The 17,955-nt window shown below is 36.1% G+C and overlaps 1 protein-coding gene across 1 annotated transcript in view; it reads right to left on the reverse strand.

Moving 5' to 3' along the window:
* The window catches only part of CLCN4 (Cl-/H+ antiporter 4), a 33,813-nt gene extending 18,850 nt beyond the window's left edge, over positions 1 to 14,963 (reverse strand). Inside the window, exons 1-7 of the mRNA XM_026666911.2 lie at positions 14,806 to 14,963; positions 12,449 to 12,600; positions 6,267 to 6,366; positions 4,557 to 4,744; positions 1,594 to 1,716; positions 1,093 to 1,299; positions 919 to 999 (exon numbers count right to left, since the gene is read on the reverse strand). Coding sequence (XP_026522696.1) covers positions 919 to 999; positions 1,093 to 1,299; positions 1,594 to 1,716; positions 4,557 to 4,744; positions 6,267 to 6,366; positions 12,449 to 12,592 — 843 coding nt within the window. The 5' untranslated portion in view covers positions 12,593 to 12,600; positions 14,806 to 14,963. The remainder of the gene's footprint in view (positions 1 to 918; positions 1,000 to 1,092; positions 1,300 to 1,593; positions 1,717 to 4,556; positions 4,745 to 6,266; positions 6,367 to 12,448; positions 12,601 to 14,805) is intronic.
* Positions 14,964 to 17,955: the final 2,992 nt, after the last annotated feature.

Raw genomic sequence — 17,955 nt, forward strand, 5'->3', positions numbered from 1 at the left:
CTCGGGTAATTCCCATTTGTTTCAGGAGTTTTGAAAGATATGGTACAATGCTTTTGAGATAACATCTTCCAGTTCCTTCAGAACTCTGGGATGTAATCCTTCAGGTCCCAGTGATTTATGTTCATCAAAATCAGACAGGTGTTCCCTAACCACTTTCTTGCTTATTTTAATTTTTATTTCTAGTCTGGCTTTAAAAATTAGGTTTTTAGTAGGTTGGTCTATAATTTCTTTTTGCTTCAAGACTTAGGCAAAGAATGAGTTAAACAGTTCTGCTTTCTCTCTGCTGCCTGTGACTTCCCTGCCATCTTCTCTCTTAAGTGGGCCTACTGTTTCCTTGACTTTTTTCTTGTTATTTGTATGTTGAAAGAAACTTTTTAAAAAATTATCTTTGACTTTTGTTGCAAGTCTTTGTTCATTCTGAGGCTTTGCTTTCCTGACTTCATCTTTGCAGATTTGGGCTATCTGCTGATAGTTATGTGTCTGTCTTTCTATTTTTTGTATTTGTTCTTTTTGTTTTTCAGTTTATCAGAGAGATCTTTGGGCAACCATGCTGGTTTCTTCTTGGATTTCTTGTTTTTTTTCCAGTGGTATTGTGTTGGATTGGACTTTTATGATAATATTTTTCAGAGTTTCCTATGCTTCTTGAGTTGTTTTCCCCTTTAGGATTTTCATCCATGGAATTTTTCTTAGATACCTGCTGGATTATGTTCCATTGCTTGTGTTTGCATTATATTGAATTCCAGCTTCTAGTCACCAGCTCAGCTCAGCTACCTATTTCCATTCTTTCTCTAATGATTTCTGTCCCTTGAGCGCTGACTGCCACCCACTGTCTAAAGCAAAACAATACAGGAACAGCTACCAATAAACTATGCCATACAAAGCATTTGCTCAGCTTATGACATTAAAAATACTTCTTACCTCTTCTAAACTAAAAAGGACCCCCCCAATGGGTGCGCCAAAGGCAACAGAGACACCAGCAGCAGCTGCAGCTGACAGCACCTAACATGGAAACATGAATCCACATGTTAGTAGTCTGTGGAAAATATTCACAGAATATTAGGTGAACGAAGGAAATGGTGAAACTACCAATACCTCTCTCCTTTTTCCTTCATTCTTGCTATACTTGGAGAAGAGGCTGCTAAAGCAATTGCCACAGCAGCAGGCTACATGCACGAGAGGCCCTTCTTTGCCAAGACTGAGTCCTGAGGATACCACCAGAACTAAAGTTACAGTTTTGATTAAGAGCGTCCACTTGCCTAGGTATCCTCGAATAATGAAGCCACTTAAGATGGTCTTTATCTAAAAGAGAAAGAAGAACAAAAGTTGGTTGATCAGATTTTTGTGAAACCACTAGGAAATCTAGGCAGGTCAGGAATCATTTTGCTTTTTCAAGATAGGTGAATATTCCGTGCTGAAAAACTCGAACCAAGTGGCCAGTTTTAAAGTCAACCATTTCCTTTCCTTTACCTACTTTCATCTCCATTAGCAAGGAGTGCAGACTGAGCCTGCCTGAAATGTTGCATTGTAGAAAATTATTCCCTCCCCTCTCACTCCCAATGTCAAAGTTATACCAATCAAGTAAGGAGACATTACCTCTGGAATTCCAGATCCACAGGCATAAGGAGCAAACACCCTCACAAGGGAGACAGCCAGGAAAACAAACAACAATGCCCATAAGATATATAGGAAGTAATTTAGAATGTAAGCACTGGCACCCTAAAAAAGAAAAAAGAAACAAGAACAGATCACTGTTAGGACAGTCCAAAAAGGGGGGCACATTTATGGTGGCTGTATGGGAGAGTGAGAAAATATGAAGCACAATCTCTTCATCAACTATGTTATAAGATTTGTACAGTATATTTTTCATATTTGGCTTATTCAACCACACAAATATTTTCCTTGACGTCTGCAGTCTGATGCATCTAAATATTAGTAAAACTCTCCTGTCTCTTTTGTCCATTTGTAATCTTGTCTTGTCAATTAGGCTAGAAGGAGCATCATAGAGAAACAAGTTTTGGACATGTTGATTGCATCATGTGACGTATTGTGACATATCATGATGTTTTTTGCCTTTGTGGAGCTGGGGTGGGCGTGGCCTGCACATGATACAGCTCTCCCGTGGGCCGCCAGTCTGACACCTCTGACCAAGATATTTCAAGTGGGCTAACTTAAATAATGCATCCAAAATCCAGGAACCATTACTCCCACCTAATTGAAATAAATGATCAAAGGGAAGATGGGAGGGGCATATCCCCATTTTCTTTCCTGCCTTATTCTGACCACTGCACCAAATCAGCTGTCAGCAAGGTCTGATGGGTAAGTGATAATTGACTTCTTTGGAATGGAAACCAAAAATTGAAATCTCTTAGCAATAGTGGGCAGTGAGGGAATGATTAGGAAACGATTTGTATGCCTATTGGCAAGAAAAGGATAGCTGGATAGAGCTGGCTGGGTAAGCCCACTGGAGAAAGGGATCTGTAGGGGCATGCTGGAATGCGGAGTAGGCATGCAGTTTTCCTTGCGGTCCTCAGGTCTCTTTATCCCCCTCTCTCCGGCCAGTAAAGTGGCAGGCAAATCCATGGGTCAGCTGAGGGGGCTTCACTAGGAGGTTGTGAGAGGAAGGGAAGCAGCATCAGCCTACATTATATGTGGAAGAAGGATGACTCAAAAGATCATGAATTGTGTCGTGTTTATTTGAAAATAAATCTTTATGTTGTCAGAGGACTTACTCCCAAATAAACACCAAAAGTTTGGGACTGCAGGTCTTCCAATATGGGATCTCAATAAGGCAATTTATGAAAATTGCAAATATTTTTTCAAAAACATAGAAGGAAACATAATGCATTACAAAAAATATTGATCACTAAGGCCTAAATTATTGCAGAGGTCCTGTAGCCATAAATGAAGAGGGCAGGGCAAATTAAATCAATTTTAAATGAGTTGGGACTGAAAACTGCAATATTTCCCATTAAGGCTCCTTCATTTCAAATCAGTTTTGTTTCCTTTTGTAAGTTAGCAAAAGTTACAGTCTATGCAAAAAGTGGATGAAAAAGAATTAAGCCTGTAAAATAGTAGAATGGGGAACTATTTTAAATAAATACAATCCATTGCTCAATATGTATAACGCTTTTTGCAGCTTTAATGAGATGCTTTGGGGGCAGTGAAAAAATGGCATTTCACATAGGCATTAAAAATTGAATTTTTGGGGGACAATAATAAAAAATTGTTATTGTAACAAATGTATGTTTCCCACTTATACTCTCACCTATTGCATAGAATGATGAATGACTGGAGATTCTTCTGATAATTTTGACATCTGGCTTTACTTATTCAAGCTTAAGACATAGATCAGGGGTGTCAAACTCGCATAGTCACGGTGGTGTCACATGACCTATCAGGACTTCCCCCCCCTTCATTAAATCGGGTGAGGGTGGGGCCAGCACATGATGCATCCAGCCTGTGGGCCGTGAGTTTGACACCCCTGACATAGATGAATTGTTAGACCTGTCCCAATCCGATCGCTTAGGAAAGAAAAGCCTTTAACTCCATTTGGTTAAAGCAAATGGTTCTTTTAGTTGCAGTAAAGTCAAGCGAGCTCTGAAACTACCGTGCTTGCTGAATACAAAAATAAAATGTAGGCTGCACCCATCCCATTCCTCTTCCTGTGACCAGTCCGTTTTCAGCCAACTGGAGCTCGCCAAGATGTTTGAGAATTCTGAGATGTTTGAGGGTAATTCGTACATGTCTCAGGGTGCCTGGCTGTGGGATGCTGGTACAAACAGGTTCCGGCTGCTCTGGTCCTTCTAACCTATCGCTCCCTTCTCCCGATTTCCTATCACATACACAAAAAGCTTTATTGCCCTTTCATCTTTCCCTCTTTCATCCTCCCCCCCCTTCTTCTTTTTATGGCAGGATTCCTATGAGGCCTCCCAAGTTGAGCCAGGCAGATCTGAAATGAAGGGCATCTATTCTGATGCTTTGATTCTTATTGCTACAGCTGTCATTGCATATTTTTAAATAAGAGACAGCTATGACAATAAGTTTTATTCCTTCGCAGGCTGAACTTTGTTTGAAAATTACAGTCCATAACAGAGTGACTGAAGAACAGTTTCAACACATATTCTTTCCTTGATAAATAAATATATAGGGAGGCAGCCAAAGAACATTTGTCTCAGTTTGTCATATATAAATTAAGATTTCATCCCAAAAAGCATATAAGCAATATTTTGGACTTACTGCTATGCTGAGACAGTGATGACATAATGGTAAACTAAATTTATGTAGATATGCATGCAATCCCCTTACAAACCATCATTACTTAACACTGAGGCAACTATTTGAACAAACTACTATAAGATTAAAAAACAGACATAAAATGAACGTACATAGAGAAATATAGAGATAGGTGATAGATAGATAGATAGATAGATAGATAGATAGATAGATAGATAGATAGATAGATAGATAGATAGATGACAGATATAGACAGAGACAGAGAGACAGAGTTAAAACCTTAAATAATTAGTGTGTAATTTACAGCAAAATTATAACCATACCTCAGATTCATTAACTAAAAGTTCAGACCACTTTTGCCACTGAGGACATTTGTCCCGGTCTTCAAAAGTAGTTTCATTGGATGTCCAGCAACACTGCTCATGACTATACCAAAAGGCTTCTAAACAGACTCCTTCTTTCAAATCAGTCATCCAGTCCACTGCTAAATCTATCACTCCAGCCAATGTGCCTAACAGGAAGAGAAATAGATGTTAAAGAAGGACCCAAACGATAGACGCTAAGAAATGAGTTTGCACATGCTCTTGTAGAAGTGCCTCTTGAATATGAGTTGGACACATCTGTAACTCCGTATTAAGTCACCTCGCAGTTACCAAAACAAGAAGTTAGGAGAGCTGTCCATCTCATAGCCATAGGGTGCCTTCAAGAGCATTTATTACACATATTGGTTAGCACCTACAACAGTGAGTGAGTGAATGAAATCTGCCAAACAAAAGATGAGAATTGTTTCCTTGTATATTTCTATAACCTTTTTTATGCAATATAGTGTTTCTCTTAAAATATAGATTGCTTTTCTTGACTTATTTCTAAGAACTTCTAAACAACACACACCATTATTCGTCTAAATAAGCTTTTAAAGCAAGAAAATATATTCTTATCTGGATTATTCCATGAGCAGCTGAAACTGATAAGGTCAAAACTTGGGTTTGGGATTATTCACCAAAGTTCATAGTAGGTTAAGACCACTTGTTGAACAAATAGGAAGTGTGCATGATTGTTATTTTCAATATACCGACCTAAAAGCAGACACTGATTCAATAACAAATACCATAAATAAAAACTTTCTTTTTACAACCCTGTAATCCTTTAATATGGAATAGAGTTGGGGTGACTGGATGGAGCTGAGAGTTACTGGCCGGATTCCCTTCCTGATGCCATGTGGTGTTCGCAGCAGATATGTTTTCTTTGCACTCTTGGAGAGAAATATCTGCCACTGCCTGGGATTGAACTCTCAATCTTCCAAGTGGAAAGTGAGCATCTTCACCACTAGGCCATCAAAAACATTTTTTATATTTATTTTTATATAGTTATGGTAAAAACATCATCAACTTGTAGCATTAAATATTTATAATTGGCTTATATTGTATTAGAAATACATATAATTTTTATACCTTCCATTTTGAAATTGTAATATTTTTGTCTTTCCATTCCAAATAGTTTGCAGTTTTTAAAATAACATAGTACAACCAACAGTGACATCAAGTGGTTTCTCATAGCAAGAAAAACTGAAATAGCATTTTTAGTGACTGCTTTATAAGAGTTTGCCTGAATAAATGTCATATTGCTTCATGAACTATACATGGCTCTAATTACATATTTCAGCTAAACACTAGAAGAACATTTGTTGTTTATTTATACCAAACCAAAATATATATAATAAACCACAATACAATCTAAAATAACTGCCTAGTATATTTTTTACTTACTACAATATCTCTTGTCTTGATAAGAGATATTGTAGTAAGTAAAAAATATGCTAAGCACTTACCTCTTATCTTTATAAGAGATATTATACGCTTTCTAAAGTAACTTCTCATGTAATGGGCAGCTATATAAATTTAATAAATAAACATAAGGTTTTGCAAACTATTATCAATTAACCCAAAAATTCTTGTATACCCAGAATAAACAACTGTCTCTACAGCGCACAACCTTTAATAAGTAAACATGAGTTAACATTTGTTTGAAATTACCTGCCAGCAATCCTATAAGTAACATAACAACCCATCCTGACCAAGCATCCAATAAACTTTTGATGAATTCCCATATGGACTCCTTGCTTTTATTTGTAATCTGGAAAAAATATATTATTTAATTGAAAAAGTTGCAATGTTGATATTTCATTAAATATATCCCCTATATTCAACCTAACATAAATATATGTAAGCTATAAAATGCAAATGGCATTTTTATTTGGCAGAGAAGATGAGGCAAGATATGATTATTATTATTATTTTATTTATTTGTATCCCGCTTTTATGAACAAAACATATTCCATAAAAGTGTTGAAGAAATCTGTCAGGGCTAGGAATATTTTCCATTATCTAGAGTTAGTTGCAGTGTGAATTTATTGAAGAAAAAAATTAAATTAAGATTAATCATTTCCTGTAATGTGTGTCAGATTGACTTTTGGGGAAAAATGATCTATCCTTATAAAATCTATAAGGTTGACTCAGCCTTCCATCCTTCTGAAGTTGGTAAAATGAGGACTTAAGATTGTTGGGGGCAATATGCAAATAACACTGAAATTGTGAACTGCCCAGACAGTTCTGTAAAGCACTATGGGGCAATATATAAGCTTAAGTGCTATTTCTAGTGCTATATTTCTAATAATTGTAACTATAGAGTTTAGAGTAAAAATTTTAAAAAATTATTTAATCAATCTGGAATCATATTTTTATTGGACTCAATATTGTATTTCTTGTATAACTCTCACTGCTAATATTTTACTAAGGTTCTTTCTCTTTTCTTAGTATCTTGTCTATTGTAATAAAAATTATGCCCTATAAACATGAAATTTAGTAAATTCATATTTAAAAGACATCAAGAGATAAATGGGATTACAAACAGTAGTTCTTTAACTTTCTTCTCCAAAAATGGTAGCCTAGCCAATTGCTGGGTGTTTTTATACAAACTATATGTGATAATTTGATCTCTTATGGTCTGGCATTATCCCATATCAGGAATCCATATAAGTCATAATGCTCCTTTTTAAGCACTCTTTTCTAAGCACTCTTAAGCAAACTGCTTAAAAAGAATGAGGAATAGTAAGTTAAAAAAATTAAAGGTATATAAGAACAAGGAAAGGTACAATTGCTAACACTAGCTTCTAATTGATTCATTGTATGTATTTGTACTTTTCTACCCTTGAAACTATCCTTACTCCCACCACATCAATGTGACTTTTAACCTTTTAAACTTTTATCCTCTCTGGTTTTGAGAATATCCAACTTTCTCAGTATATCCTTTCTTTGGTTCAATTTTTTTTTAATAAAAATAAATTATGACTTGATCTTCACTTGGCATGGGAAAATGAGATTTTTCATTTCAGCATCTTTTTTCTTTAGTTTTATGTTTTATTGTAATTTCTCTGATTGTTGTGAATCAACCAGAATCATTGAGAGTGAGTTGGCATACAGCTTTATAAATTATTAAATTAGTATTATCTTTACTTGTTTATCATACAGGCTGAAGTAACCTATCCCCATTGAATTCAATTGGCCCTATCTTTCTTGACACTCAATTGTCAAGAAACAAACTGTCAATAACAAAGTAGGCAAAAGGATTCTCTTATACAAAGCTTTTTTTTTTTGCTTTTCAACAAACATTAATTGCCTTCAGTACACCATCCAACCTATCTTTCTATCAGAATTTCATATCTAACAGTTTCTCTATCAAGTTGTCTCTCTTTGGTGAGTATTTTACCATTAGCAGAGGTACTGTACATTCAGAAAGTATTCAGACCCCCTTCAGTTTTGTCAATTTTGTTATGCTGCAGCCTGAGTCTACAGTTGTTGAAATTCATTTTTTTTCCTCATTAATCTTCATTCAGTACCCCATTGTGACAAAATGAAAACAGAATTTTAGAAATGTCTATAAATTTATTAAAAAGAAAAAAAGGAAATATCAAATTGGCATAAGTATTCAGACGCTTTGCAACACTTGAAATTGAGCTCAGGTGCCTCTTGTTCCTCTCGATGGTTGCTGACATGTTTCTACACCTTGACTGGAGTCCATCTGTGGTAAATTAAATTGATTGGACATGATTTGGAAAGGCACTCACCTCTCTATAGAAGGCCTCACAGTTGACAATGCATGCTGTAGCACATTTCCGATGAAGATGGCCAAGTGAACACATATCCAGGGAGGGTTCCCTGAAGGGTTTTTCCCAGGGCTGTAGCTCTTCATCTACTAACGGAAGGAACTAGCATTCCTTCAATTTATATGATTCTCCTAAGTTAGGAAAAGTCTTATCCCTCAAGATCCTCCGATACAGCTGAGGTCTGCAAGTAACTTCAGGAGCTTTGAAGCAACTGCGTGCTGAAAGCTGGGGAGAGGGGCTGCAATGTGATTGTCATGGGAGAAGCAGCCACTTGCAAATTTACTTTTCAAATTGACAGTGCTTTTCATTTCTTAAGCACCTTTAAGGACTATTAATCTTTACTAAGTTAAAAGAGGCTCTTTTTAGTCACTCCTTTTTGAAGTTCTGTGCCATTTTGGGGGTTTCTTCAGTGTTGAACAACAAGGAAGAAGGCTGTGAAGGCAAGCCAAAATAAGGAAGTGCGGAGCAAAAAAAAAAAGCTGATGGGGAAACATAAAGACAAAAAGTTGTGGCTTTAGTTTATTATTTGTATTATTTGTAGTAATTTGGTCTGCTTTGTTGTGGGTGGCTAAAACTTTCTGATTTTTATTATTCCTGAACGGCTAGCAATTTCTAAGTGACTTATAAAAAAGCAACTCTTTGATAAAAGAAGGAGGAGCAAATTATTAGAGATGTATTGGAAAATTTTGTAAATAAAATTCCTCAGTTTGGATCAGCTGTGCTCCAGGGATGATTAAAAAAAACTTCTCAAACTACTTTGGAGATACAAATGTGTAGAAAGTTATCAAACTATCCAGGCATCTTCACAAGTAGCTGAAAATGCAGAGAAGTGAACTGCAATTTTGGAATACCAACTCTTATTATGATGGTTTTAATATAAATCTCTCAACACAACTGAAATAAGAGTTTCGAGGAAATATGTAACTTTTAAAAGGACAAGTTTGGGACTTTTTCTTTAAGGATATTAACAAATTGAGAAATCCTTGACAAAAAGGGAAGCTACTTGATAAACTTTCCAGACAAGAAAACGATTTTACTCCATGAAGACAAGCTGGAAGGAGTGAGTTAAACTTAACAAGTTAACTGCAATTAGGATTTTCATCTGTTTGATATTTATAATTGAAATAAAGTCTTAATCTTAATCTAAAATTTGAAAATATAACTTTATATATATATATAATGCATAAGTAATTCCTAAACTATGCAAAATGTTATTGAAAATGTATTTGAGAGTACTTGTGTTAAGAGAAAGTTAAAAAAATGATGTATTAGTTTAAATAAAAATTTAGACTTTTAAAAAGAATGTATACAAAAGAAAAAATATTATTCTATGAGGTTAGTTTAGGTAAATTTAACACCAAATTTCAAAGTATGTATGTTAAGTAGTTAAAAGAAAAAGATGTATTAGAAAGTTTTGATTTCAGAAATGTGTTTAAAGAAAAGTTTAGCATTTTAAAAAGGATGTTAAAGTATTTTTCCCTGAATACAGTGAACCTTGCATTATAAATAGTGAAGTTTATAAAGATTATTAAATGCAAATAGAAATATATATTATTTCCACAGTAAGGAAGATAAAGCAGAAATGGTTATATTAATTATTTTATTCAAAGAGGATAATATATTTAAGTATGTTTTTCATTTGGATATCACTTCTGAATTTTATGTTTGTGGTGAAAAGAATTAAACTTTGACTTTGGTTTTGTCAATTAGATTTGTTGTTATAGAAATGGTTAGTTATATACTAATGTGTAAAAGCAAAAAGTTGAAGTTGGGGTGTTTTTATCTTGCATTATGCTAAAAAGAGTTGGAGGTCAACAGCTTTTTTTTTCTCTTATACCTTACATTTTCTTTCCCCCTAATTTTCCATTTTTATTTCTCTTTGTAGTTTATATATAGATAAACAATAAAAACTATGATTTAAAATGCATACTATAGCAAAGCAAAAGCCATAAGGTCAAAGGAAATGCCTGCAAAGCTCAGAGACAGGATTATTGCAAGGCATAGATCTGGGGAAGGCTACAGTAAAACTTCTGCTGCACTGCTGCACTGTTCCTAAGAGAACAGTGGCCTCCATAATTCTCAAGTGGAAGAGGTTTGGCAGGACTCTTCCAAGAACTGGTCACCTACTCAAACTGAGCAATTGGGGGTCTTAGGAAAAGAGGTGACCAAGAATGACCAAGAACATAATGGTCACTCTGACTGAGCTCCAGCGATCCTGTGTGGAGATGGGACAGAGTTCCAGAAGGACAACTATCACTGCAGCCCTCCACCGATCTGGGCTTTATGGAAGAGTGGTTAGATGGAAGCCTCTCCTCAGTGCAAAACACTTGAAAGCCCAATTGGAGTTTGCAAAAAAACAAAACACCTGAAGGACTCTCAGACTGTGAGAACAAGATTTTCTGGTCTGATGAAACCAAGATTGAACTGTTTGGTCTCAATTCTAAACATTATGTCTGAAGGAAACCAGAGACTGCTCATTACCTACCCAGTACCATTCCAACAGTGAAGCATGGTAGTGACAGCATCAGCCTGTGTTTTTTAGCAGCAGGGACTGGGAGATTGGTTAGGATTGAGGGAAAGCTGAATGGTAAAGTACAGGGATATCTTCAATGAAAACCTGTTCCACTGCACCCAGGACCTCAGTCTGAGCTGAAGGTTCACTTTTCAACCAGACAATACAAGAGTGGCTTAGGGACACTTCTGTGAATTTCCTAGGGTGACCCAGCCAGAGTCCTGACTTGAACCCTATTGAACATCTCTGGAGGGACCTGAAAATGGCTGTCTACTGAGTCACCATCCAACCTGACTGAGCTTGAGAGGATTTGCAAGGAAGAATGGTAAAAAACAACCCAGGCGTGCAAAGCTTGTCACGTTATTCCGAAAAAGACCAGAGTCTGTAATTGCTGCCAAAGATGCTTCAACAAAGTACTGAGTGAAGGATTGAATACTTCTGCCAATATTTCAGTATTTTTTCTTTTTAATAAATTTACAGACATTTCTAAAAGTGTGTTTTCACTTAGTCATTATGGAGTACTGAGTATAGATTAATGAGAACAAAATGATTTTCAACAACTATACGATCAGGCTGCAGCATAATAAAATTGACAAAAGTGAAGGGAGTCTGAATATTTTCTGGATGCACTGTACCTATTTCTTTTATTTTTAACATTTATGTATATACTGCATTTGTTCGCATCACAACTACCTTGGTTTCTGATACATTAATTTCTGATCTATACTCCTTGTTGCACCATACAGTTATTTAATGATTGCTGCAAATAATTCTGTCCTTATTTAGCAACAACATTATCTGCATAGAAAAGAACATGCATGTTAATTTCCTTAAGAATACATCTCTAATGTCATCTCAAACATTCTTAACATTAATGTTTGATAAGGTTTTATTTCAATTGCTTCTAAGCATTTTACTTACAGAGCAAAGAATAAGCCAGAAATCTAAAACCCATTATTTGTGAGAATGATCAGGTTGAACATTCAAACTCATCTAGAAGTGAAGCTGGAAATATATGTTCCATGCCATATCAGTTCCTTAGATCAGTTTCCCATTATATTGCTATACAGGTAGTCCTCAATTTATGACCATAATTAAGCCCAAATTTTTGTTGCTAAGCAAAACATTTGTAAGTAAATTTTGCCCCATTTTACAATCTTTCTTGGCACACAAGTCAATTACTACAGTTGTTAAATTAGTAACACGGTTGTTAAGTGAATCTGGCTTCCCCAATTGACTTTGCTTGTCATAAAGTTGCATAAGGTGATCAAATGAGCCCGGGACACTGCAACTGTCATAACTATGAATCAGTTTCCAATCAACTGAATTTTGATCATGTGATCATGGGAATGCTGCAGTGGTCTTAAGTGTGAAAAATGGTCATGTTGTTTTTTTGCAGTGCTGTTGTAGTTTCAAACGGTCACTAAATGAACTGCTCTACGTCAAGGACTACCAGTATTTCAGGCATATAACTATTAATGGAATAAAATTAAAAAGTGATCACTTTAAACACATATGCTAAGTGTTTATCTTTTATTTACCTTCCTATGTCTGTCTGTATCCCGAGATTTTTCCCTTAACCAATCAATGGTATGAAAGTCTTCATAAGTGCCAACATCAGGAAAAGGTTCGTCTAAAAAATCCATCAGATTTCCAGAACCATTCATGTTTCCTGCATTAACCATATTAGAACCTGTACAATGAAAAACAAAAGGAGCAGGTTATGTATTCAGTATTCAGACATTAGCATTTCTTTTACATCATGCTTACATCCTCATACTCATCAAGCCCTTTCCTGCAAAGAAGAAATTACTTGCAATACTATAAAGTAGGGGTCCCCACCCCCCAAGCCGTGGACCAGCACCAGGCTGTGGCACGCCAGCAACTGAGCTGCACAAACAAGTAAAGCCCCATCTGCAGGATACAAGCAGCACGCAAAACCATGTCTCCTCTGGTCAGCGGAAAAAGCTTTCTGAAGGTTTTTCTCAATCTTCTGGTGCCCAAAAGATTGGGAGAAGGGAGCACTGCTGTAAAGCATGCCTCACATACAGCTTTAGTGACTCAATAAGAACTTGAAAGATGAGGCCAAGAATTTTCCAATAGCCAATTATCTTAAAAAACAATGTCCAGACTAATCCTTGGTAAACTACTAAGAATTGCTGACATATTTAATAAGAGATTGAAGAGATAATCATGTGCCCTGACCAATGGCATTAAAAAGATGTCTATGGAGATTCTCAGTCATCCAGGTCACAATTGTTCCAAAGGTACTTTTCCTAAAAGGCAACTAGCATGCTATTTACCTAGCTAATTGCTGAACCTTTCTTACAATTATGGAAATTTTCCATTCTTCTTCAATTTTGTTTAAATTACAACAGATGAATTACAATCAAATAGAAAACCCACAGGAAAATTCAGAAAACTCACTAAATGGTATGAGGTACAACAAATCAGAGTGCAGGGTTTTTTTCAGTATAAAGATAATGCTACTTTTATTATTCCTGCTGTTTTAATGTTCATTTAATGCCTCTGTAAACTTAGTAAAGCATAGTTACTCCTGAGGGGTTACATCAGATTAATGATTGTGTACTAATTGTGTAATTTTACAGACTGAGTTATTGTGGAATTCCTTAATTTTTTTTTCTTAAACAATATATTAAATATGTTTTGGGTGTAAGCTTAAAAATAAACACAACTTTTTTAATTAACCCAAATTATCTTCTTTGCCATGTAGTCTACAGCATATGCAAAACAGCAATCTTCCTTACCTGGAGAGGTGAATGAAAATTGTAACTACATAAGGTAATATTGTGATTGAGAGCAATCCTAGGCTTACATAGGACAATGCAATCTTTGTTATAAAAAGGAATTTGGTGGGGGGGGGAGGGACAGATGGTCTGCTTCAGCTATTAGACAATGCAACATTTTGGTAATAAAAATGAAAATTATTTTTTAAATCTGTGGTTTAAGATTTTTAAATAATTTGTTTGAATGTTATGCTGCTTGACATCATAAACCATAGAGGTTTTTGGAAGAGAAAATAAAGCATAGTCATTTTTTGCCCTGTAGTAGAAAAATTCAGTGCTGTACAGCTGAACATTCTGTTTCGACAAAATTATTACAGAACTGCCTTCCTGAACCACAAAGTAATATTTTCTCTTTATGCAGACAAATTTCATCATTGCCTTTTGAATGGTACAAAAATTGAGAACTCTTACTATTTTCTTGCAGTTATTCTTTATTCGATCCATTCTACCAAATACTAGGTTACGTATTATCCCATTCTTCAACACATTGTAAAAATATTCCTAAATATCTTAATAAGTATCTCCTTTTATATAAACTGGTCGTAGAACGCACTTCTTCCCTACTACAAGGAAAAAAATAACAAAATAGGCAATTTAACACTTCCTTCGGTAAGCCATTTAACTGAAGATTTCCCCCCCCAGTAAGCTCCCCAAGAACAAATGAAACAGAATTTCCACATGAATTATGTCAGAAATTTAGAGTTCTATTCCCTTTAAAACAAATATTCTCCGATAGCCTGGTATATTGCAAAGAATCAGTTCACATATCTGAACACAATTGTTTCATTCCAGCCGTTTGGACAGAATAAAAATACAGCTTCCTGCATATTAAAAAGGTCACATAATAGGCACAGACAATTGTTTGTCTTTGTCAGCTTTAAGACCCCATTTGACAGTATTATTTGTAAACTTCTCATCTGAATGTCTGGAGACCCATCAAACAGCCTTTGCGCCTGCTGGCTTCAGATTCATAGAGGCCTATTATAATCAGGATTTATTTTTAAAGCCCTCCTTTGACTATGGCTGATTCAGAACAATGCCCATGAAAAGCTTAAAAAATAATGGAACAGAGCATAATCATCTTCTCTTACCCGCAATGCAACATAATTTAATTCTGCTCTAAGGATCCTGACAGCATCCTTTCTTCGCTGGTATGTCTGCAAAGGCAATGATGTCATGTAGAGGAAGCAGCTAGTCACATGACCACATGCCACATTAGAGAACTGCTAGAGAGGCAGGCAGATAGGCAAGAACTGAGCTCCTTCAGGACTAAGCAAATGCTCTTACATCTTCAGAGCTGGCTGCAAAGAAAGGGAAGGGAGGGAGGGAGGGAGGGAGGAAGGAAGGAAGGAAGGGCTTTCAATTAAAAAACATTCCTATCCAGAACAATTAAATTTTCATTGCTTAAAATAATAGAACAGTGGCTATGAAATTAAGTGGTACTGTGAGAAGATTGATTCATGACCCTCCAGGAACAAATGCAAAAAAGAGAAACAAAGGCTATTTGTATTTTCCTGAGATTTTATAGAACCACAAAATCATAGGGCTTGAAGGAACCCTGGGGGTTTTCTGGTCTAACCCCCTGCCCGAGGCAAGAGTCCTTACACCAAATGGTTGTCCAATCTTTTCTTGAAAATCTCCATCAATGGAGAACCCATAACTCTGGGAGACAAACTGTTCCATTGATTAACTGTTCTCACTGTCAGGAAATTTGTCCTTATTTCCATGTTGGATCTCCCTCTTGTGAGCTTCCACCCATTGCTTCTTGTCATGCCCTCAGATATTATGGAGAATAAATTGACCCATCCTTCCCTGTGACAGCCTTCAAGTACTAGAAGACTGCTATTACTTCTCCCCTAAGACATTTTTTCATTAGGCTAAATGTACCAGTTATTGTAGCCATTCAGCTCACAATTTGGCCTCCAGAGCCCTTTTCATCTTTGTTGCTCTTCTCTGTACTCTTTCTAGGGCCTCAGCATCTTTTTGGTGTCATGGTGACCAGAACTAGACACAGTATTTCAAGGTGGCCTCACTAATTCAGTATGGAGTAGTGCTATCACTTCCTGTGATTTTGATGCTATCCCTCTGTTGATGCAGCTTAGGGCTGTGTTGGCTTTTTTGGTGACTGCGGCATATTGCTCATGTTTAAGTGACAGTTCACCAGGACATCTAGACCCCACATAGACATTATATTGAGCCAGGTACTACCTATCCTGTATTTCTTCATTTGGTTTTTCCTGTCTAATTACAAGATCTTATTTTTTTTTTCACCACTGAACTGCCTTTAACTGGGACTGCACATACACATGCAAAATGTGCAGAACATTTGCAACAGCAGCCTTAGGAATGAAGGCAAATGTTGCAGGATCCAATCTGAGTCACTCATTGGGACCAAAAATTTATTCTTCCCAAGTTTTCAGGCTCGTGCTGGAGCCCATCCATGGAGAAAGAAAAATTCTCTGAGAATGAGCTCCAGCACGAGTCTGAAAGCTTGGAAGAATAAATCTTCCATCCTTTGTGACCAACTGAGATTGGATCCTGCAATAGCAGCTTTAGTTTATGAGGTCCATGGAAAACGGATGTGGTATTTGGTATTTTCCCCCCTTAGGATATTGTAACCAGTGAAATAACCATAAAAGTACTTACCATAATTTATAAATGAAAGCAAACAGCAAAAGTTAAATTATGTTCTTCATCAAATAACTTTATGATAAATACTTCATATTCGTGTAAGTTTGGAAGGATTCTCAAGTGGACAACCTATTCCTACAGCCACCATCAGATGTTTAGCCTAGACATCTGCAGATATTTTGAGCAATTATTTTTACCACAACCAAGCTGAAATATGTAAATGTAGGTAAGCAAAAGCATGACTCAGGGTATAAAAGGAGAACACTGGATGCACCTCTCAAGTGCCAAATTAGTCAAAGTGTAGCTCAGCATTGCTCAGGACCAAGTTTCATGTATCAGTGAGAATTGCCCCTTTGTTTTCTTTATATTTTTATCTTGTATTTCAGGAACTGGCAACCTAATATCCTAAGCATAAGATTAGGCTCACAGTCATTGTACTACAAACTTCTGGAGAGCACGATTTGATTGTCTCTGCATAGAAAGCAAATATAGATGTCCAAAAGTTGTTAACCAAGTTATTTTTTCTACATGGAGTGTCTTAGACAGTCATCAAAGCTATGCTTTCCTGATGGCCAAGAGGCTTTTTCAACACCTAGGGGTGAGGAGCACCACTACCTGCATTCCTGAAGCACCAGCAATCATATACAACCACACATTTGCAAATATATATATATAGTTTCTGTTTTAGTGCACATATATTGCAAAAATTGGACTAAGGCCGCAATGCACCTACTTGTATTTTAACATGTTAAAGGTGAGTGGGGATATTTTCATTCTGGGAGATTTGGAGAATATTTTTAAATGGATTCAACTTAAAATGCAAAAGCAAGAGCTGAAAAAGCTTCTTGGATGAGAAGTGAAACATCTTCAAAGAAAAAACAGAAAGTCCAATTGCCTCTTGAAAAAGCACCTTTGGGACAATGATGATCTGAATGACTGAGAATCTCCAGACCTTTAAAATGCAAATAACCCCTTCCCCCCAAAACCCTTGATGCATAAATGAAAATTGGTAATTTTCATTTTAAAAAATGGTAATTTTTTATTACCATTGACCTTCAGATGTTGAATCTCCTGATAGTTTTAAAGATTATATGTGTTTTTGTGGATTGCCAGCCCTTTTGAAAAATTAAATAATTTGCATACATTTTAAAATAATTTCTAGATGGTTGTCTGTCTACTTACAAAGAATTCATGCCTGAACTCTGATGTTATTCCAGATAATCTGGTTCATCTATGGTACTGTGTAATTGATCCCTCACTCTCAAGTTTTTGTTACCGAAGGACAGTTGGATAATTCTTTGGATCCAGAGGGCTATTGAAGGAATCCAACAGCTTTCTTCAAGGCTTCCAGCCATAACCTGTTTTACAAGGAACTGTTATCAATCTTCCAGATCCACAGAGTAACTCCCCTTCATTATACCAAAAAGCCATGAAGGACAAAGGTCTAGACTACAGATTGCAGAGGTCATCCTGTAAGTACTGTATCCACTTTCTCAGAAGTTACAGGGAGAAAAAAAGACCACATAACTTGGCAAGCGATTGTCCCAATTACTACTATAGATCCTGCCCAAGTGGAGTCAAGACTCAAGTGAAACAGGACTTTATTAGTG

This window comes from Notechis scutatus, chromosome 5, assembly GCF_049901735.1.
Source record: "Notechis scutatus isolate UNSWTSFEM ecotype Mainland chromosome 5, rNotScu1.2, whole genome shotgun sequence".
NCBI classification, from domain to species: domain Eukaryota; kingdom Metazoa; phylum Chordata; class Lepidosauria; order Squamata; family Elapidae; genus Notechis; species Notechis scutatus.